At 36.6% G+C, this 23,319-nt stretch overlaps 1 protein-coding gene across 1 annotated transcript in view; it reads right to left on the reverse strand.

Moving 5' to 3' along the window:
* Nucleotides 1–23,319, reverse strand: part of LOC113227337 (pikachurin-like) — a 311,398-nt gene that overhangs the window by 134,583 nt on the left and 153,496 nt on the right. The window contains exons 6-7 of the mRNA XM_026460230.1: nucleotides 11,754–11,955; nucleotides 10,189–10,333 (exon numbers count right to left, since the gene is read on the reverse strand). Of these exons, the coding sequence (XP_026316015.1) occupies nucleotides 10,189–10,333; nucleotides 11,754–11,955 (347 nt within the window). The remainder of the gene's footprint in view (nucleotides 1–10,188; nucleotides 10,334–11,753; nucleotides 11,956–23,319) is intronic.

The following is a 23,319-nucleotide window of genomic DNA, read 5'->3' on the forward strand; positions in this document are numbered from 1 at the left end:
TCTGTATACGATTTTAACGCCCTATAAGTTCGGACACTTTTTAGCGCAGACCCGACGTCCATATAATTGTAAGTCAATGTATAGGATGCATTCTTTCATTTACTTATTGAAATAGTATAACATTTTAGAGCTCGTCAAAAGACTTAACTTTTAACTCGTTTTCTGTAAACAAATCGGCACCTCACTTTCTCAAACTCGTATCTTAAAGCCCAAAGTTACTGAAATGCAAAACAATGGGTTGATACAAATTTTGCTGGCTAATTTCACATCACATTTCCTTCATTTTCACACACTGCCTTTTACCAATTCTTAAAGTAAGGCATCCAAATTAACCCCCTTGGTAAAAAAATTAAAATAAAAAGTTTTGTAATTTCCTTAAATTTAATTTAATTTTTTTTGAATGTATGTTACGCGATAACTCCGGTATTTGTGAACCGATTTTCATGATTCTTTTTTTTGTTGGAAAGGGGGTACTTCCATAGTGGTCCCATTTCATTGTGACAAAAATCATCCACCTTTAAGGGTGGCTGTTCACGCATGAAGATTCATTTTTATAAATAGCGCCTAACTTTAATTTAGGAGTAATTATTTTAATGGTTGATTTTGCTATTTCTCCAATTCAAGGCGTTTCTCTCTCGATATACTTTGAGTAGTGAGAACCGATTTTTATTATCTCCAGTGTCAAGTCCTGTATAGTGGCGAACTAGGGGATATTTCAATAAAACTTAGCAAATAGACGTAATTCCACGTACTTTTCAGGTCGGTTTTTTTAGTACTCTGTACGGAGGAGCGGTATGTGAGTGCGCGCGCGCGCGATTGTGTGAGCGTGTTTGTCATTTGTCTTAAGTGTTATGAATTTTCGATGTCTTCAACGTTTTTCTGAACAATAAAAGCAAATAATCAATACACAACCATTGCGTTCGACAATCACGACAATTACCTTATTTCGATTACGAATTCCCTGTACTGTTACACCCAAATCAAAACCAATATCAGAAAGTACATTTTCTGAGTTTTTTTTATCATGATGCTGACGAGACGAACAAGCCGTGCGCCTGCTGTTATAAGACACGCCTGTCCGTAGCAGTTGCAGTTTTACTCAAAACATTAAATAGCAAAGACCTGAGGGACACTGCAACTCCCCATAACCTCCCACCCTGAGACATAATTTGACAAGTCACGTGTGCCTATAATTTCACCAACATCCTTACCGTTCAAAACCGGAATCACTCACATTACCGCTTGGCTGCAAACATACGTAAGTTGCAAGGCAGTAGAGCTCCTCGTGAGAGAAAAGAAAAGAAAGAAAAGAAAAAAAAGAAAGAGTTCGTTCGATGTTAGCATTATTGTGTTCCAGTTTTGAAGGGTGAGGGTGCTGGTGAAGTTACAGGCACTTGTTAACTTATGTCACTGGTCTAGACAGTACGCCTCAGATCTTTGCAATTTCAAGAGCTGAGTGGCACTGCAACTGTTATGGACAGGCGTGTAGTAGCGCACGACCTTTTCGTCCCTTCACTTGATATTAAAAAAAAAGGTGGCAGTACTCCCTGGACGAACTCCTTCACAGGAAGCTCTACTACTACTAAGAAGCTCTATCACTAAACTTCTTCTAACTTCTACGTCACATTTAGTTATCAAAACTCATTTCAAAGAAACTTACTCCTATTTGCATCCTTTTGAATAAAAGGCGTGCTTTCTCTAAAGTATGCCATTAAGGCTGTCTCGGACGAAATATTCAGCATAAATCGTGACATCATTTTGTTGAAAGGGACATTACCATTTAATGCCAATATTCCGTCCAGTACGCTACGTGATTACGTTGTATAAACAATTTTTCACCGCTCTTTAGACTCTGAATTTAAAGCTTTTTCAAATTTAATGCGGCACACAAAGATATTCTACTGCTGGAAGGGAAAAAATTATACATATTTGAATGTTATTTAAGTATATATACCCTTGTATTAAAGACTGAAATATGTAGATAGCTCTTAATTTGTGAGTTACGACACTTATCGACATGGAATCGTATTAAGTGGTCAGAAAAAGCTCTGCTTGTTACATAAACAAGAGCGAATAAAACAAAGTGCGTATCGCGTCCGCGAAAGTTTTTAACAACGATAAACTTAATAACGATACAGCAAGGGATCTAACGAACGCATTTATTTCGCAATTACGTACCGCCGCCTCGGCGCAGTCTTAAGCGACACGCCTGTGCATAGCAGTTGCAGTGCCACTCGGAGCTTTAAAACGCAATGATCTGAGCGACACTGCCACTACGCCTGTCACATAAGTGTGACATAAGTTGACAAGTTTTATGTGCCTGTACCTTCACCAATACCCTTCAAAACTGGAACGCAGTAATTCTCAAATTACTGAAGTTTATAAACTTAATTAATAATCTGTAGTCAGCCGCTGGTAGCTATAAAGGTACCTGGCTGAGTAAACGAAAACTTTCATAGATTTCTCAAAGATGGCGCTACGGCAAAAAGTCATTAAAAAACCAAAAACAAAGATTTGCAACAAGCATATAGAAAAATTCGTTGGGTTTTTAATAATAATAATAATAACGCACACACTCAACATGGCCCCGCACTAGGGAAACCCTGTGTCGCGGGTGCCATGGACACACACATAGACAACCATAATTACACCCAAACTCAGGAGATAAATAAATGTAGGCCATATCAATATTTCTCCCGGCTCGGGAATCGAACCTGAGACCTCTGCGCGGCAGTCCGGCCGGTAACCGTTCGGCCACGGAGGCGTTGGGTCTGCTGATTCGTTCCGTAGCTTAGTTGGGAGAGCGCAGTCGGATGGAATAATTTTTTCTCAAATCTTTGTATTAATAGATTATAACAAAGTAGTGGAGTAATTTCACAAAAAAATAATTGATGGTAGTAAGTAAAATATGTAATAAATACAATAAATTTCCTAAAACAAGGGATAATTTCTATCTAACATTGAATGATGAGAAAAACAGATTTTTAGTTCCTTCATTGTGTCTGCTTGTAAAATAAACAGATTCACTATGCACGAAAGAGGCCTCATGACGTACCATTCCTTTCTTGTACGTCTGACGCACCCTGGGCAACAATTGGCGAATATCTTGTGCCGATTGGCAAATTCTTCCATAATGGCACGCATTATAATGTATACCATCGATACAATAAGAAGAACAAGCATGTATACTGAACAAAACATGTAAATTAGTAATTCCCAGAGACCCAACAAATATTTATTCTTTCTTACATTTATTTTTCGTTATACTAAACGGCCTCTTTGGCCGAATGGTTATTATGCTGGTCAGCCACGCAGGGGTCCCGGATTCGATTTCCGAGCCGGGAGAAATATTTGTATGGACTACTACTTTACTACTACCTTTGTTTCCCTCGTGAGTTTTGGTGAAATTTCATAGATAGATAAACACTTTATTCACTAGTATGATACAAATACATCTGTATTTGTATCATACTAGTGAATAAAGTATCATACAAGATATACTTATATACAAAATAAAACATTTTTTGTCATAGCAGTAAAATATAATTAATATTTAATTAATATAGTAAAATATAAGTTCCCTAAGGCGCTGGTTTTCAGACAGAACCAACGTACTAAATCTAGATGTTATTTGTAATGAAATATATAATAAACGAATAGGACGGAAATTGTTTATTAAAATAACAAATGTAAAAAATAATGAATAATAAAATGTAATTTGTGGTTGTCTATGTGTGTTCGTGTCTATGGCACTATGAATGTGTACGTTATTATTATTATCCCTATTGTTACGTGTATCTTGTAGTGGGACAGAGATTACGGGCCTACACTTACTATGACAATGCTTGTTTTTCTTGCTCCATTCGAACAAGCATTTCATACACGCGCTTGTCTATTCCAGTACATCGATATATCTATGAAAAGGTTTCGGGCTTATAAAATTTATTTCTCTGTTGCGCCCCGCTTGCCGACCGGAGGTTCTTTGCTGAAAACGTTCTCTTTGTACTAATTAAAGTCTCATTTGACGTGGTTTCAACTGAAATTCGGCTCTTTTAAAGTAATACCTTGAAATAAAACGCGTTTGCGAGGTTTTTGATTATCTGGAAATCTGTTTAAGGATTTTTTTCGATCCTTTTGTTTTTAATAGACCACGTGTAAATGACTTGCTAGAACGTCGAGCGTCACTGCTCTCAGTGTGTTTTTTTATAGTATCAAGTGACGGGACGAACAAGTCGTGCACCTGACGGTAAGCTACACGCCTGTCCATAACAGTTGCAGTGCCACTCAGAACTTTAAATCGCAAAGATCTTAGGGGCACTGCCACTGCGCCTATCACCCTAAGACATAAGTTGACAAGTCCATTGTGCCTGTAATTTCACCAGCACCCTTACCCTTCAAAACTGGAACACAGTAATGCGGACATTACTGCTTGGCGGCAGAAATAGGTACCGAGCTCTACTGCTAACAAACGTAGTTTGCACGGGATACCTTTAACTCATTTATAAACACGTACTTGGTCCTGTCTATACATGTAACTAGCGTTACAGCTTCAAACACACTGAAAGCGGGTGGGGTCGAAAGCGTGGCTGTTGTAATTCCGTGTGTTTATATGGGCGACAACTCACCACGCGTGGGCGCGAGAAGGGCGCGTGATACGCGTGATACGCGCCCGACTCGTGTGTTTCACGCTTAAGCAAATTTAGCACTTCATATTTTGAGCTGTAGCTCATGGCACACTGGTCATATCAGTTATTTATATTCGTAAATAAAAAACGTAGACACATAACAATTAGTGTAGTTTATTTGTTTTTGAAAGCTGAATAAGATAGCAATGCACAAATTTATTTAAGGGGTAATGTATACGTTTCTATTATAAGATTCCGGTTGGTATTCGATATTTGCCAGTTACGAGGCTTAAAACTATAGTGATGAAATGAAAACTGCCTTTTTATTATTTGGGTGCTCTGGTATTTTAACTAATGATATTGACGAATTAACAAATTGTATTGTTACAAAACTTTTTGAAATGCTAAAACGAATTGGCAGTTTCTTAGATTTATCAAAAGCTTTTGATTGTCTTATTACCACATTGGAGAAACTTGGTGTAAAGGATACATGTTTCCAATTTTTTTAAATTTGTAAACAGGTATCTACTAATCGCAGACAATGAATATGTTAAAATTGATAACGGGACTACTCACGAACTACCTATAACTTACGGTGTCCCTCAGGGAAGTATCCTTGGTGGCATACTGTTTTTAGTGCACATTAATATCCTACGTCGGATTCCCTTATTTTGTGGTAGAGCGTTTACCTACCGCAGGTGACACTTGACGCCTTAATTATAATTGTAGGCCTGAAGTTTACCGTCATGTTCAGTTAGACTTTGATGCATTATCTAAATGAATAATAACAAGGTCAAAATTTCATACAACGATAAACCAAATCTAATCATTTTTAATATTGTAAAGGCCACTTACGGTGTTCCAGTATCCTCGGTTACATACTGTTTTTATTGTACATTGATATCCTACGTCGGCTTCCCTTATTATGTAGTAAAGTGTTTACATACGCGGATGGCACTTGACGCCTTAATTGTCCGTACAAATGTAGGTATTATTTAAATAGATAGTCAAAGTCAGAACTTTAAACAGTGAGAAAACAAATTAAATCACTTTTAATATTACAAAAGTTACGCAACATGGATGTCTATTACGAAATGCGATACTACGTGACTGCGTTCCCAACGAAGCTCACACAGACTAGATATGCCAGTTTTACGATGAAAGTAATGTCAAAATTCGATACGTAATCTGACATTTCGGAGTAAAGACGTATGTCAAATGACGATCTTCGTATGCGTTTCGTGGTAGTCTCCGGTCCGATACGAAGTTAATACGATGACCGTTGCTTCGTATTTCGTGGCAGACTTCCTACAAACGTGGTAGATTTGTGACAAAATGCAGATATGCATATACAATTTATTTGGCTCTTAGATCTGTTTGGTCAATAAATAAAAACTTTTTTTAGATTAAAACTGACAGAAAGGTTTATATTGAAAACGAAGTGGAATCTAGCTTTTCTATACCGTCGCCTTACTTTCTCAAACTCGTATCTTAAACCACTAAGTTACTGAAATGCGAAAAATGGATGTATGTACACATTCTCACAGGCTGATTTCACATTAAATTTCTTTCATATTCACACAGACTTTAATCTATTCTTAAAGTAATGCGTCCAAATTAGCACCCTTGATAAGATATTTAAAATAATTAAAAAGTTTTGCCATGTCCTGAAGAATCACTCTTTATAAGATACGAGTTTGAGAAAGTAATGCATCGATATTCTGCTTTAAAAAACTACAAAAATCGTATATTTCGATTCGTAATATTTTGATCGAAAAACCATATTACAAACTTGAAGACTACGTGTTAGATAAAGATGTATGGAAAGACGACACGGCTCCAGAATCCACACAAATTTGATTCAAAGTGTATTCCATAGCATTTAAGTTTATTTGAAAAGAGCAATCCCTAGAGTTTCTTGCTCGTTCTTCTCAGGGAGGTCAGCGTAGTGAACGAGCAGTAGCTTAAATGTGACGTTTTCAAGTGTAAACTTATTTTACCTATGGAATAAATAATCTTTGACTTTGACTTTGACTACGTGAAGTAATTTCACACAATATTGCCCCGGTCGAATATGATTCGTACTTAATGGCTATTAGACAAAACAGTGATTGCGTCACTGTTTTTTTACCTTTCACTGCTGCAAATACTGCACAACGATTCTTTTCTTTTCAGGGTGGTTATTTACATAAATAACAAATTAAGTTATCACTATAAATTTATAAAAACAGCAAATTATATCTTATTGGTTGCTAAAAATTGATTACTCCGATACTGCTGTTCTAATATAACATTTTCAAATTAAAATCGTACACATACTGGTTAATTTGAAACACAACATTGCACAAAGCCATCTGCTACTCAATACTAAGAATCGACCTTTTAACTTTCAATTTTAATGAAAATATTTACGTAGTTACAGTTAGTAAGTGGTCTGTGTGTATTACCGATCGGCTCGCGACGTTGACGCTTCGTGCGAGCTTCAAAAGCGGCGCCACGTTGCCAATTATTTATCGAGCTTTGGCTACAAGGGTATCAGTTTATAAATTTTATATAAACACGGCAGCCTTTCTGGACTGAAACGAATGTGATATAATAATAAATATGTTAGAAGTCGGTATGAGAAGAAGCGATAACCATAAAGTAAATAATGAAGAACCGAGAAATACTTCTATAACAAAAACCTGAAATGCTGTAGAACACTTTTTATATAAAATTTAAGTGTGCATTTGACCTCCATTTCTCCTGATGTAAAAGTGACGATGAGGTTATCGATGGAGCATGCACGTCTAAATAAAGCCTACTCACCCTCGTTTTGAATAGACCCAAGTTTAGGTACAGGGAATTTCTATATATACATACATACAACTGTATACAACTTCAGGGTGGAACCTCTATCTATGTCTAGCCCTGAATGATAGAAAGGCAATGGCGGCAAAAATATCATGCAATTCCATTGCACACTTTCCTGTAGAATACCGATAAGCAGGCAACTTTAGTTTTGTTAGTTTTGCCTATAGTTAAGCCTATGCCTAAAGCCTCTTGCCACGCTTTTCAACTGAATGTAAGGTGGCCATTTGGTATTTAGCAGAACCATCCCATAGGTGGCAGCAGTAATCTGTATACTCTGTACAACTGCCTCCGTGGCAGAACGGTTACCATGCCGGACTGCCACGCAGAGGACCCAGACTCGATTCCCGGGCAGAAACATTTGTAAGGCCTACATTTTATTTCTTTCGTGAGTTTGTGTGTAATTTGTAGTTGTTTATGTGTGTGTCCAAGGCACCCGCGACACAGGGTTTCCCTAGTGTGGGGCTATGTTGAGTGTGTGCGTTATTATTATTATTATTATACCTACCTGTATGTATGTAAACAGGCAAAAGAAAAACTCATACAGCCAATTGCCCTGTACCGCTTATTTTAATAAAAAGTAACATGGCAGTAAAACAATCTGTATTCACATTGACTTAATGTATTAATTTGTGTTTGTTCGTCTTTTTTGTATTTTCATTGCGAAAATGAGTTCTAGTGACAAGAGCGATAACGAAACAATATCTACTGGGTTATAAAATGTCAAATGTTATTTTTAATATTAATTAATATTTATTTACTTTTTCTAATATACATCTCTTTAGTCTTTCATTATTTTCTCGCATTTCTTGAGACAAACACAATATATGCGTCGGCGAGAACGTGGATTCCTTGACTCGTACTAATACAAGTAAATGATACTCGTCCAACAATCCTTTACTACCCGGATTCTGCAACAATGTACTATTTTTGCTATAGTGTTATAACGCTGTCAAGCTTTTACATTTTTATCATTATAAAACGTCGTGAAAGACGCTTTTCCGTGAGTAATATTTTAACAATCCAAAGTTATTACAAGCTGTAAGTTTTAATTACTTTCCGAAATGCGAAATTACGAATACAAGCGACAAAACCATAAAAAAGTGAAAAACAATTTACTTTTCGTTTCTTTATTAAAATGGGATCTTGACACAATTCAAACTTCAACGATCGTTTCGTTTGACGAAGAAATGTTTTAGAGTAGAGTCGTCTTTTTCTTTTTTTAACCAACTTTAAAAAAAGAGATGGTCAATTCGATTGTATTTTTTTCTTTGTGTGTATGTTGCGCAATGACTCCGACGTTTGTGAACCGATTTCGATGATTCTTTTTTGTTGGTAAGAAAATAATTAACTTTCCGTTAAACGATTTGAATTAAACAGGGCAAATAGATGTGCGAACTTTTGGGGTCGGTTTATTTATGAAAAAGTTGTAATTCTTTTTTTATGATATCAAGTGAGGGGACGAATAAGTTGTGCGCCTCGTTGAAAGCGACTGTCCGTAACAGTTGCAGTGCTGGTCAGAACTTCAAATCGCAAAGATCTGAGGCTACTGCGCCCGTTACTAGTTGACAAGAAAATACTCGACAGGCTTATTCCCCTGCCCAGCAGTGTGGTTTACGGTATCAAAAGTATAAAAGGCGTAGCGAGTGCCTGACGCACACACACACACAGACACAGCCCCCGTTTTAGCACGTACACTAGTAGATTCTCTCCTATAGCCCTTCTTGCGGAAGTCCTCAGTAGCGTCGTAAGCTGAGATCCGAGCCACTTGGGCACCCTCAGGCCCGCTATTTAGTTTTAAGTTTAGTTTTTAGTTTACTTTTATTTATTTATTTATTTGCAAACAATGTAGGTACAAAAATTACATAGGTAATAAGTACATACATACCCCTTTGGGGTGCAGCAATTAATTATTATTAAACGTAATATTAAAATTGTAAAAATAAAAATAATAGCAAAAAATAATAATAATAACATTTAGGAACTAATACATATATGTAGGATCTTAAAATTATCTTTAATAAACTTTAGAACATAGTATTACATAGACTTAAAATTACTTATCTGAGACTGGACTCTTTTAGCTTATAGGAGAGTTCATGAAGTCTCCCACATTGTAATAACATTTACTTAACAAGAGAGACCTCAACTTGGTTTTAAACACGTTGTCACTATCTACTTTCTTTAGGATGTCTGGTATTTTGTTATAAATTAGTATGCATCTATATAGCGGGCTATCTCTAAACATTTCCAATCTTGGAGTTGGTAATACGAGCTTTGCGTTTCGAAGTGTGCTTTCTACGAATTCAAAAACTTTACGGGTTAAGAGCCTTCAGCTCGCATATTCGTCCGGTGGGGCAGTCAAGGCCATCAGCGGTCAACTGCAGTGTTCTTCAGGAAAAAAAATGACGAGACACATTGCTGCTCATTCGTTTGTCACGTCTCAACATCATAGCAAGACTGTGTACCTGCCGTTTTTGTGAGATACCCATTTATTTTGTTATTATTCGTATGTGAATTTATTTTTCTTAAAATTAGGTTAATTGTACGTTGATTATTTGTATATTGTTTCGTAATGATTATACGTTAGGTTAAGTTAATTTTATATAAATGATAATTGACTAAAAATAACAAATGATTGTGACATGACGTAAATAAAAATGTGAATGAAAGTAAATGGCACAATTGACGATAATGAGGTGGCAGACAATACCTTGGACCGTCCCCGGACGCGCTTGCCGTTGTTCAGCCTCAGCCAAGCATCCCATCGGTGTCGGTATACCGAAATGGTGTTCCAGTGGCCGAGTCGGACAGGTTCTGGAGATCGGAGGATACCAGCGCCGCTGCCACAGTCAAATCTGAAAATAAAAGATCAGACTTAGACCTATGTTTGTAGCGTGATTGTAATCTAATAACAGAAAATTACTTCAACAAAACTAGGAACTTTCCTTTCTATCTTTTATTATTATTATTTTTTGACGGAACTTACAATGTAGTCGACGATGGAGCATGCTCACCTAAATAATGCCTATTTACTCTAACCTTAAAAAGGCCCAAGTTATACAAAAGACAGAGTTCTTGTCGTGTACAAGACCATTGTCATCTTTTCTGTAGCAGATACGCTGAATTTCTTAGCGTGTATACGCGCCCGTACTCTCATGAGGCTTTGAAAATTTTTTTCGCATACTTTACCATAGACTGCTCGGAAAAAACATTTGCCTGTAAGCTTTAAATAGCGTTATTGTGTAGTCTGTCTTTTTTGAAGATGGAGTAAAATGACAGCTCATTGCGTAAAAGTGTTGTCCGATTGCAAGTAGCTAGTAATTTACAGTCGATGAATTTGTCGAGTCCATTATATTGACTATCGACTGAATGTTGGTTACGCTTATGAAATACATAACCGAATTTGTTTCATTTGAATCATAATCGGAGCATTATTCGTCCAACTGCTGGATACAGGATCATTGGAATTGTTGTGTTAATTATATATATATAGATATATTTTCAAGTTTCTAATTTGAATTTAATATACATAATCAAACCCGCCTGCTGTTATTAAAATGTGTATGACTAAAAACTTATTTCGACACTAATAGTTCAATTGTCAAAAAATAAGAATAAAGAAAATGCTACCGAAATTCACAATGCAGACATTTTTGGCAAAATTTTATCTTCTTTCACAATCGATCGATAAAACTGTAGACAACAACTATATTACTATTTAAAATTTTACGAAAACTGGCAACTCTGCAAATGTCATTTTACTCCATATTCAAAAAAGACAGACCATAACTTCATACGAGCAAATCTGCGGGCCAGCAGGAACATTTATAGGAACAGCTTCATTATGAAAGAAGAAGCTAAGTCTAATATCACCGATCTTAATACGATCTGATGGTTATGCAGACAGTTTTATTAAATTATATAAATGACCAGTAACCCGCTACCAACCCATAGCCCTCGCAGAATAATACAAGTAGAAATTACAAAAAAACAGGGGATACGATAAAAAACTCTCTAAATCACTGGAGGAAATTAAAAACAATAAAGCAACATTTTACTTTATTAATTTATGAAGTATATTTATTTCGTTTAAATTTCCAAAACCAAGTTAATTGGGAATGGATTTCACATTAATTTTATCGTTATAACGTTTCGGTGCTACGTTTCGTGTCTCTGACGCGTATATGAATTGATACGCAATTATGTGATACGCGTGTCTCGTCTATGCTAACGACAAAATAGAGAACACGCGTCAAAGCAGTAAAAAAATCTTACCTAAGTTCAACATGTCCATTTCTTAGTAGTAATGCCAAATAGTCGCCGGATAAATCGTCGTGCTCGCCCGTCAGTAGCAGCACGCCGCGAGCGCGTTCAGGCCGTACGCGAAGTCGCACGCGCACGCGCTTATAAGCCCCACGTAAAGCGCGTAACGCTAGCCATGATGTCCCGGAAAAACGGGGAGTTGTTACTTTCGTATCTGTTGGATAAAAAAGCATTTCTTTTTTAATTTAATAGTGTAATCTACATATTTCAGTTCATAAACAATAACAGATTTATAATCACGCTATGTAATATAAAAATTACAAATTTTGATTTAGGCGGAATGTCTTTCTTATTTCAAAGTTGTTTACAAAAATTAATATTTAAAATTTGTGCAAATGATCCATCGAGAAAAGTCTCACCAGTCGTGGTTTTGTTTTACCATTACGTTCATTAAACCCTCAAGCAATCATTGTCATGTACTAATATAGTTTTCCATATCGTCGACAAAAACCCTCTAATATATATTAAAGCCCAAATCGTCAACATGATGCTTAGATTGGCAGTAGAAAAATAACAAATTGTTTCGCTATAATCTGTAGCCAACATAATCACGTTTTTGCGTGTTTCAGTTCATGTTTTGTGAGAATATAATAAAAATTAATGAAGACTGGAGTTGTAACATTCGTGGCCTATTTATAAATTGATAATTCAGAAGACTTTTTTTATTATACTAAGCAATGGGACGACTTAGCCGTCGAAGCCGAAATCCGGTGGTAAGCGACACACCTTACAGTTTACAAGACCTACGTGTCTGTAATTTTGTCTGCACCCTTAGCCTTCAAAACGAAACGTGGTAATGCTCACATAGCTGCTTGGCGACAGAAATAGCAGTACTTCCCTACGAATTATTTCACAAGGACCTGTACCGCTACTAATAAATTATAGATATACATATAAGCAACTTTACACAACATCGTGAATTCGTGAATCATCATTGCAAAGTGTTATTACGAGTTGACAAACATTAGCATGTAAATATGACCAATACCGTCACTAAAGGAAAAAGTCAATTTTAGGAAATGAGCACTGAAGTTTCTCAGTATAGGTTTTATACAATGAATAGTTTACGAGTAAACCTAGAATTATTTAAAAACTTGTGACGATGCGACCTCTTACATCGTCATCCCAACTTTTTTGTCACCCTTATCTCCGGTTCCTGGCCAATTACTATTGAAATTTGGAATCGTTCTCTAATTCTTTTTCTTCGTCACTTTTACGTTACTTCGTTCCGTCGTCACGCCATACAAAATTCTCTAAGCGAGCGGACGTGCTAGACTCTCTACAAAACTCCCGAACCGAATGGACGTTCTATCTCATCATGTATCACTCCATACTAAATTACAAATACAATTTCTCATGCACGTTGTATGACGTTGTAACGTGTTTGTGCACATATATCACACATATGTTTGTGTAAAATTTCAAAATATATCGACGATACCGTAAACGTTCCTGACACGTCAAGAAATGACAAACATCTATAAGGACACCAACAGGGCTCTCCAGGCTACACTACAACCTATACAGTACGTGCTTGGGGGATGCCAGGTAGCGCGTGACAACTGTTACTACAGTTAAAAATATTTCAAGTTAGATAGCGCTGCAGTGGCACATCTGTACCGCGTCACTACTAACGTTCATACAAAATCTAGTCTGCACGTGTCGCGCGTTACGCCACTGTGGCGTTGCAGATGCACTTCTAAATATTGTATGAAAATTAGTAATGGCGCGGCTGCATTGCTTTTATAAGCGTCTAATTTGAAGGCACCCTAATTGGGACTCATATCCATACAACTAGTATTGCTCTATCTTAGCTAAGGAATGTTTTGTTACGCAAAATTGCGATTTAATTCTCATTTATAGCATTCAGTCAAAGAAGACTGAAGTGATTATAATAATCTTTGTCAGTAATAAATATAGGCTACATTTACCTAATCATAATCATATCATTTATTGCTTTATGTGGTACAAAAGGTCTTAAAGCTATTATTACATTCCAACATAAACCCTGTAAGGGCACTGCAATTAACTTACTTCACTATACTTATATTAATACTAATAGGTACACATAAATTCATGCCAAACTTAACTTACTGTACTGTACACATAATGTCATGTACTTTTATTATCGAAATACTCTTTTAGGTCATAGAAACAGTTCGAGAGCAAGTAACTTTTCAGAGCGTTTGCGAACATGTAATTATTTTCAATGTTTCTTATTCTAAGAGGTATTTTGTTATAGACTCTTATGGCCATATTGTGTGTACCCGAGCTAACAATTTCTAAATTTGTAAAAGAACCAATCAATTTGTTTCGCGGTCTCAAATTACGTACATAGGGATTATCACTTCCTTGTCCAAACAAGTGCCTGTATTTTCTTACAAACTTACCAATTTCAAATACATATATTGATGTCAAAGTCAAAACGTTCAAACTAAAAAAATGTTTATTTGCACAATTAAGAAGGATTAATGATAATGTACACGTGAGTTAGTTTTAATTTAATTACTCAAAACTCTGTTTGCTTTCTGTTATCAAATAACATTGTAATATCACAACGAATTTAAATGAATAGGTTTGGATATAGATCTTATGTCCTCGATTAGTACTTTTAATCTGAATCGAAGTTGATGTTATGGAAAATAGTCACGAATATAGATTATTTTTGAAGATAACGAGTGTAGACTATTATGGACTGAACATAAGTTAGTTAATAACCAGGGATCGGAATAGGTAGAGTTTTTTTACCTAAACTTCGTGGAACATAGACAAAAAATGGAGACTGCCTTACGACAATATTTTTTAGGTCCTGGACCTGTTTGGGGTTCAGGAAGTCACTTAAGTACATTAAAAATTGACGTAATTGGGGACAGGCAGGTACACTATATTTTATCTTAACTTTGCGACACAGTGGGTCGGATCAGCAATATCGCGGACATTGGATTTTTTTCACGATACCTCTCTAAAAAAATGTCAATCGAGAGATCCTATTGTTCTAATTAAATATTGTCATATCACATTTTTCCATAAATCTAATAGGTAGGAAGGTAAGTAGGAAAAAAATAAAATGTGTATTTTTGTACGGGACCAGATCCGATCCACTGTGCGTAGCAAAGTTAAGATAAATATAGTGGACCTGCCTGTCCCCAATTACGTCAATTTTTAATATTCTTAACTTTTCCCGAATCCCGAAAAGGTCTGGGCCTAAAAAATATTGTCGTAAGGCAGTCTCCATTTTCTGTCTATGTTCTTCGTAAAGATCCCTATTCCGATTCCTGTTAATAACTAATCAGTGATAATAATATGAAGAAAGCGTGCATATCTTTTAAAAGAATCAGAAAATTGTATCCTTGGTGTAGTGGCCTTATTACACCAAAGATACAATTTGCAAAATGACAACTTTTTATGAAAAGGTTTAAACATTTTACGCACAAAATTAGTTGATAAATTTGTTAAGCTTAAATAAAAGGGTTCTAAAATTTCACTTACACATTTTTTTTCATGTAGTTATTATGACATGTGGTTTTATTCGCATTTAGTCGCTTGCTACATTTGGGTACGAAATATTGATATTGGTATGAAACTGACAGAAAAATATGCCCAAATTATCGGTGTGTTGGTCTACGGTACTATGTTCCGTCCAAATTTTATTTAACTTTTGACATATGCATGCCTCCGAAGTCCCGTGTTTATTGATTTTTTTTTTTTTTCTTTATTAAGGCATTGGCAAAGCCATCAGCCTAAACATGAAGTTTAATTATGTTTCTGTAAATATGGCCGCCACAAAGAGGATAGGCAATTTGAGGCGGCGTGCTTGGATTGACTCGGGATTCCTTAAAACGGGATACGGGTATTTTAGTTCGAGATTCGTATAATTTCGCGTTTTAATCTTCGATTAAGGCACAATAGCACTATCCTATTCCACTTTATACTAGATTGCACAAAATAATTGAAAGTCAAAATAAAAACGACACTTTTCCCTCCAAAAGGTCCAGAGCGAAATCCAACCGTGTTTATTGACATGCAACCATAGACCAAAAATGCAATATTTCCTGGGCTCGTTTATTTTTTAATTTTAGTGAAGCGGCGTGCTTTTTAGCTCCGATATTTATCGAGCCAGCAAATTACGTAAGGAATATTATTCAATTGATAAATTTTGGTACCTATCTAATAAATTAGAATGAAATTAAATAAATCATAAATAATTACAATAAATTTGTATTCTTTATTATAAAAAACCGTCGGATTCTTCTCCATACGAACGGGAACCATCACTTAAATGTTCATTAACATCATTGACTTACAATTATATGGACGTCGGGTCCGCGCTAAAAAGTGTCCGAACTTATAGGGCGTTAAAATCGTATACAGAGCGTCATTCACGCTTTAGTCTTCGTTTGTTCGACTGACAGCGAAGCAAGCAAAATTAGACAGTACTGCGCTGACATTACAATTTAAATTCAACGTTTTAGCTTTTTCATATTCCTTTACATGTCACTACGTTTAAATAGGTTGACTTGGGACATTTTTTTCGTGGTTTGTGTATTAGACCCGTCGTCCATTTATTTGTAAGTCAATGATTAACATTCATTATTAATTCTTGAGTACACAAATTGGCAAACGTAACTTCACGACCCCAATCAGACAACATCTTTTTTAAACCCGCTCACATTCACGATTAAAACTTCTTAATAAATAAAATCGATTGTTATAAAAAATCGAATAGGAAACGCATTAGGACATCAGTAATTGGTTAGAATTCGAGCTGTCAAAAGTTAAGTAAATGGTCCAACGTAGTATAATGTCGTTATCCGTGAGATCTTAGCACTCTTTTCTTTGTTATTATTATTATTCCTTATATAAAATTATATTATAAAGGTAACTAAGCGGGTAGTATGTCCATGTGTGCGTATTGTGCAGCCATACAAAGGCGTAACGCTGCCCGCTTTTCGACACCCTGCAGGGATCGCCATGCCATCCATTAATTCTAGTCCAATATAGAAGTTTAAATATTTGTTAGTTCTTTGTATCAAATCTTTTAACAGTAATCTAAGACTCAGAGGTCTTTATTACGTCGGGTTCACGCATGTCACTATATTGTACCCTTGATGTAATAAGGCCACATCTGCAAAATGACAACTTTTCAGGAGCGAGGTTTAAAGCGTTTACATAAGAAATTAGTCGACATTGTTTTGCTTAAATAGGTGAGTTATAAAATTTCACATGTCCATAATTTGTTTCATGTAGTTCGTATTATTTTCATAACTTTCATGTGGTAAAGCACTTTTCATGTATGATCACATTTCGCTTTATTATACCAAGGGTATGATATGGTGAATCGTAGCTCCGACGTGTTTAATTAGCTCTAATTTGAACTAGTCATACGCGAGCGTGTAATATGCACATCGCGTCCTTGTTGGCAATTATAGTGCGCGTCGAAATTCGTGAACTGCGCAATGTTACATAATATGGACCGGGTCTTATTTGGGATGTTTGGTTACCGTAATAATCTGACTAATGTTATTTATTTAATCATTATAATATCCGTAGTTCTATAAAGTAACAAATAATTTCTATTAATGTTTTTTTTAAATATTTTGCACCAATTAATCTTGATCTATTGAAATTCTTAATTACCACCAGGTAAGATAAGTAGTTGAACTTGTTATCTACAACAAACATAAGTATGTACAATTTAATATAACTGCCTCCGTGGCCGAACGGCTACCACGCTGGACTGCCACGCAGAGGTCCCAGGTTCGATTCCCGGGCCGGGAGACATATTTGTATGGCCTACATTTATTATTTATTTATTTACAGTCCATGGCACCCGCGGCACAGGGTTTCCCTAGTGCGGGGCTATGTTGAGTGTGTGCGTTATTATTATGTTATATAATCGTATTAGATAAGCTGTATATTTATGGGAAATATATAAAGTTATAATTACTAACATATTTACTATCATAAAGTCATTTAATTTATACACAAATTAATCATTTCATGATAACAAACACAATGTTCCAATAATCACTAATGATTTTCATTTACGAAAATAGTTTATTCTGGATATTTCATAAATTCTCAGAGGTGGCGCTGACCAAAAAAACTGTTTAAACCCAATACAACGGTCTATATCAAGCCCATTAGGCATTCGTAAGACCTATTGATTCGGTCTGTTGTATAGTTGGTGTCTCTATATCTACTGACCATCGGGTCATCCAGTTATCCATCGGGATAGGTATTTTCGGGGGGACTACGAGCTTCCCCGTTAAGATCAGCCTATGGCGGAGGTCCGGCCTACGCCTCCTCCAGTGACACACCTTCACGGCCGTCTCTGGTGGTCTCTGGGTATGAACTCGCCAGAGCTTATAGTAGCTGCAGAGACCGACATGTTCATCTGCCCCGGTAATGTAAGGCCGGGGAGGTCATCTTGCGCACAGCTAGCGCGTCGTAGCGGATTGGACGAGGGCCCAATACGAAAGGATGTGCGGGGTACGTGAGCTGCCTTTAAGTTGGAAGCTATGTCCGGACAATGTCGCAAGACACTGCGACTGACATTTCCGGTAGTCCGGATAACTAGTAGAGGATAAGCTACATATCCTCCGGTCGATCCAGCCGCATAGGAATAATAGGAACTGAGAAGGTGCACGGAGAGGCATCGCGAAGTGATCGTGTCTACAATCCATTACCAACGAGGAGAGTTGATTTTGTGTTGTTGAGTTGAGTTAGATTCAACGGCTTAGCGGTGGAAACCGTTAATTGTGCACTACACAATTAACGGTTATTTTATTAACAAGTGAGCGTGCCAACAGCTCCTTTACCTATCTGGCAAATTGGGAGGGTGCTGTACGTGTACTCAGAGACTCTCACCGGAGGCGACAGCCTTTTCAGATGAAATGTGTGTGACAACCCTATCCACGGATTAGATCTGGGTTCGGGATCTGAAGTTATAAGGTCTCTGTGCTTGCACAGGTTATAGTATAACCAAGAAGTCGGTAAGCAGCGTTACTATAAATAAAACTTATGTACAAATATGCGTACGCGGTGATGGCCTCAGCATGGCAACAGACACTGGTTCGAGCCCAGTCAAATTGAAGGACTTTTTCTATGTGTTGTTCGATCTTTGTAAAGTACAAAGATAGTAAAACATTGTAATAGTGGGCTTTACACAAACACTCTATCGCGCGTGATAAAGCAATCGTGCGCAATTGAGCGCGCGTGTAAAGACGTTGGAAGGAAAAGGGAAAGACCGCGCGATTGCGCTCATCAGTTGCGCTCGCAATTGCGCACTCCAACACGCGCCCGTTTCTCGCGGTCTATCCAGCGCTTTACACGGACGCTCTTTCTGTTATAACAAATATGAATACGAGCAATCGCGTGCGAAAGAACGTTAACTTGAAAAATTTCAAACAGGTAATCGCGCACGATTTAGCGTGCAGGCTTTCCCACGCGCAATCCCGTACGCTCCTGATCGCGCGTGATAGAGTGACTGTGTGAAGGGGGCTATAATATATTGTTTATATAGGTATTATTATGCCAGCAGTGCAATAGTGCTTGTTTACAAAGATCAGATAAAAGTAAAGGTGAATTTTGCTCTTTTGTATACGGATGTTTACAGCTTCCTTGAGGCTATGAAACAACTGCGTGCAATAAAGTTGATCGTAATCCGTAAGCTAGAGGTATTTTTGGCTGTATAAAATATCTCGAGGTTATGAAAAACCTTCGTGCAAAATACGTTGATGGTGAACTCTAGACTTTATTTACGGATGGAGACTCGACACGTGATCTGTTGCAGTATACATATCCAAAATATCACAATATTTTGCAGCAGTTGAGCTCCTAGAGAAAGAGCTCGTCAAAGGAAGTACTGCCACCTTACCTATTTCTGTGAAATTACAGGTACATGGGACTTGTCAACTTATGTTTCAGAGTGACGGGCGCAGTGGCAGTGACCCTCAGATCTTTGTGATTTAAAGCACTGAGTGGTACTGCAACTGTTGTGGACAGGCGTGGCACTTGCCACCAGGTGGGCGATATTTTGGTACCGTCACTTGGTCTCCTAACAGTTAGTGGAGCAGCTAATAACAGGCAGTTTTCGTTATGCCGCCACGAAATGTTGGAATAATATTCCACCACCTTTTAGAAATTGTCACACTGTAAAATCTTTTAAATTTAGATATAAACAGTATCTTTTGAATCAACAGAAATTAACTTAGCCTGTGCTGTGTTGTATAGATGCAATATTGGCATTTACTTAGTGGGTTCCTATAATTTACTCTATTAATATTACATTATCCTGCAATACCAATGAACATTTAATTTAATATTTTTACCATTAACTGTTAAGTATTTTATTACATCATATTGAGTTCGTACTTGTCACCATATATTATATGGTTCGGCGTGTCGTTGCAGCGCGTACTGGTACTTCCTAACTGGCCGGTGTCTCCGGAAGACCAGCGTTGGGGTGTTGCAATATGCCTCGACTAATGCTGAGTAGACATCGGTTTAGCGTTATACTTATATCTAGGCTTAAGAATGTAAAATTTGTAAATTGTAATATGGCATAATTATGACGCTAATAAACAATTTTTCTTTCTTCTTTCTTCTTTTCTTTCTTTAACTGCAAAAGGCTCAAACACGCCAATATGAATTGGTTGTTGATAAGCAATAACGTGTCAACCAACATGACTATAGTTTTAGAAAATGGTACCTAATAGTAGTTTATGTAACTGTTACATAATGAAAGGCATTGAAATACGAGTGTGGGTTCATGATTTTTTTTATCATAAAAACATCACAGGAGTGTTTTAGTGACTAATTATGAGTTACAAACACTGCTTTATCTATACACATGTTATAAGCTCTCTATGATGTGTTCAGGAACCGCATCTTACGACTGGTGAAATGGAGGGAAATAAAAAGTTTTCTCACGCAATGTCACACAAGCGTAGTTTTATTTAATTCATAGACAAACTAGAGCCGGCTTCAACTATCATACCGTTCGATATCAAGTAACGAGTGAGATTTGTCAAAATCGTTTGCTATTGACAATTCAATTCGAATCAAACTTCATTACGACTGATATTAGAATTGAGGTCGAATCAAATTGTTTTGTTTTTCAGAGATGTTCGAAATTTGAATGTAATAATAAAATCAAATTCGATGTTATTATTATGCAATAATAACATTTTCACAGATAAGAAATTTGTTCTAACAAAACAGTTTATCTTTATGCTGGTCGCAATTTGCGGTTTTTGAACACATCATATAGGGTTTATGATATGTGTTTAGATAAACATAATTTCGTTGGTTTTGATAGTTAGTTCTGAAACTGACTTAATAATTCACCATTCCTGAGATGAGAACAGCAGACGTTTTTATTTTATAAGTAAATTTTAGAACAAATTAACAAAACGAAAAACAAATTTGGTGTCTTTTTGCATAACTATGGCCATATTGGTTGACACAGTATTGTTTATCAGCATCCGATTATAAATAAATAGACAATATAACATACGTTGTTCTGATCTCAAAGTGAGTAACTAAAGCCTTGTGTTATGGAAATCGGAACTAACGACGGTACCACAAACACCCAGACCCGAAAAAATGTAAGTTACTTTCTACATTGACCCGGCCGGGAATCGAACCTGTGAGCTCAGAAATGGCGACACCATGAAAACCGGTGTGCAAGCCACTCCACGACAGAGGTCGTCATATGTAGCGATCAGCTAAAAAACCACACCTTTCTTAACCTTTATTGCGGGTATTTTGAAAATTTTAACCGTTGTTATAGTGGAGGTAGTGGGGTACAAATATGACCATCCGTTCCGAGTGACCTCATTCTTTGGCCAAGCGTCGAGCGATCAACAACTCTAGAAGATGACGTTAGCGGCGAAACACGTGTCGAGTATATTTTTGGTGGTCGTGTTTGTCACTGTAGTTGCGTTTGTTTTATTTATTTTATGCGGAGGGAGGGTGGAAAAATTACCTGGATGAAAAAAATACTCAACGTAAGCGCAGTTATTTTGCACGGGTTAACCATCGCCGAGTTCACGGAGTAGTAAATTAATTTACATCCATGTTTATCAACATGGATTTCCGCAAAGTTACGCCTGAGCTTATAATCATTTTAAAAAAACTCAGGCGTAAGTTTTAGAGAGGGGAAACCCCGGGACCTCTCAGGAGCTACAGGCAAAATTTCTCGCTACAGTTTTCAGTTTGCCTTGTTAAAGCCTCCGGTGACCAAAAAGCCCGCTACTTCCGTCAAAGAATGAGTTTAGTTATGCAAAAGAAAAAGGGAAAGGTAAGACGCCTCAGGGCGCGGTCCTCGATTAAATTTTCAGCCTTTAACTAAATGTGGCAAAAGTAGAAACTTTTTATTTATTTTACTTCTGTTTTTTATATATTTCATTTTTATATTATATTTAGTTCTCTATTTTTTTATTTTACTATTTCTGATAACATGAAAAGATATTCAATGTCAGTACTTCATTATTCACTGCAAAAGTGCTCCATACTCTGCGATCTCAAGCAATTCATGTTTTCCTGATATTCGAGATAAGCACATAAAGGTCTCTATCGTCCACGGGACTAGATCGATAGAGAGCTCTGTGCACTTTTGCTCTCCTGGTACTTTACAGGATCATACCTGACTATAAATTTGTTCGCGTTACGGATACGATAGGTCGCGAAGTAATTATGTTTTTAAAACCTATTAAAGCTGTGACATAAGTTGAATGAGGTCATAGTGTGTACGCCACAACCACACAAATGACCGTACAAATTGTTATATTTTATAAATTGTTATTTATTGCTTTTTGTCGGTTCTGTTTTACTGAATGTTGTTTTATTCGTCTAAGTATTATTGATCTCTTATTTGTATCTATGTGTTGTGGCGCTGCAATAAATGCCTATTATATTATTTTCTATTCTATTCTAAATTTACATTAAATATACATATGAATGATTCATTACGTTTAACATCTAAATTAATTAAGTTAGGATGGGAAATGACACGCTATCAATTGACACGCATATCTGTTTGTATTGACTATCGTAACACGTGTAAGTCTGACTTCTTTTCTACTGCATTTTTTATCAGAAAGAACGATGAGAAAAATGTCGTTAATTGTCTTTGAAACTCGATGTTCTCATGCCTAGCGCTGCAAAAATTTTTTGCTAACTGAAGTCTGTCCAAATGGGAAGTTGCATAATACAGAGGGCTGTACTCTCCATCCCCTACCTCAACGTGGTTGTAGATCAAGAACCCTCGATACCACTTAATACAATTCAAGCACCCTGTACCTTTTGTCGATTGAGGGGCAAAAATTATCAATGACTTAAACAGTTTATAGATGGAATGTTTTTTAAACATAAAGATCGTTATTATTATTATTAATAAAGAGATCGAACATATACAAAGAAAACATCCTTTGGTCCAACGGGACTCAAACAGCGTCTGTCGCCTCAACGCGGCTACCGCTCTGGCAACTTGCGAATTTCTCTGTGCTTGTTG

The sequence above is a fragment of the Hyposmocoma kahamanoa genome, unplaced genomic scaffold, assembly GCF_003589595.1.
Source record: "Hyposmocoma kahamanoa isolate Upper Pololo Valley unplaced genomic scaffold, ASM358959v1 210, whole genome shotgun sequence".
Lineage (NCBI taxonomy): Eukaryota > Metazoa > Arthropoda > Insecta > Lepidoptera > Cosmopterigidae > Hyposmocoma > Hyposmocoma kahamanoa.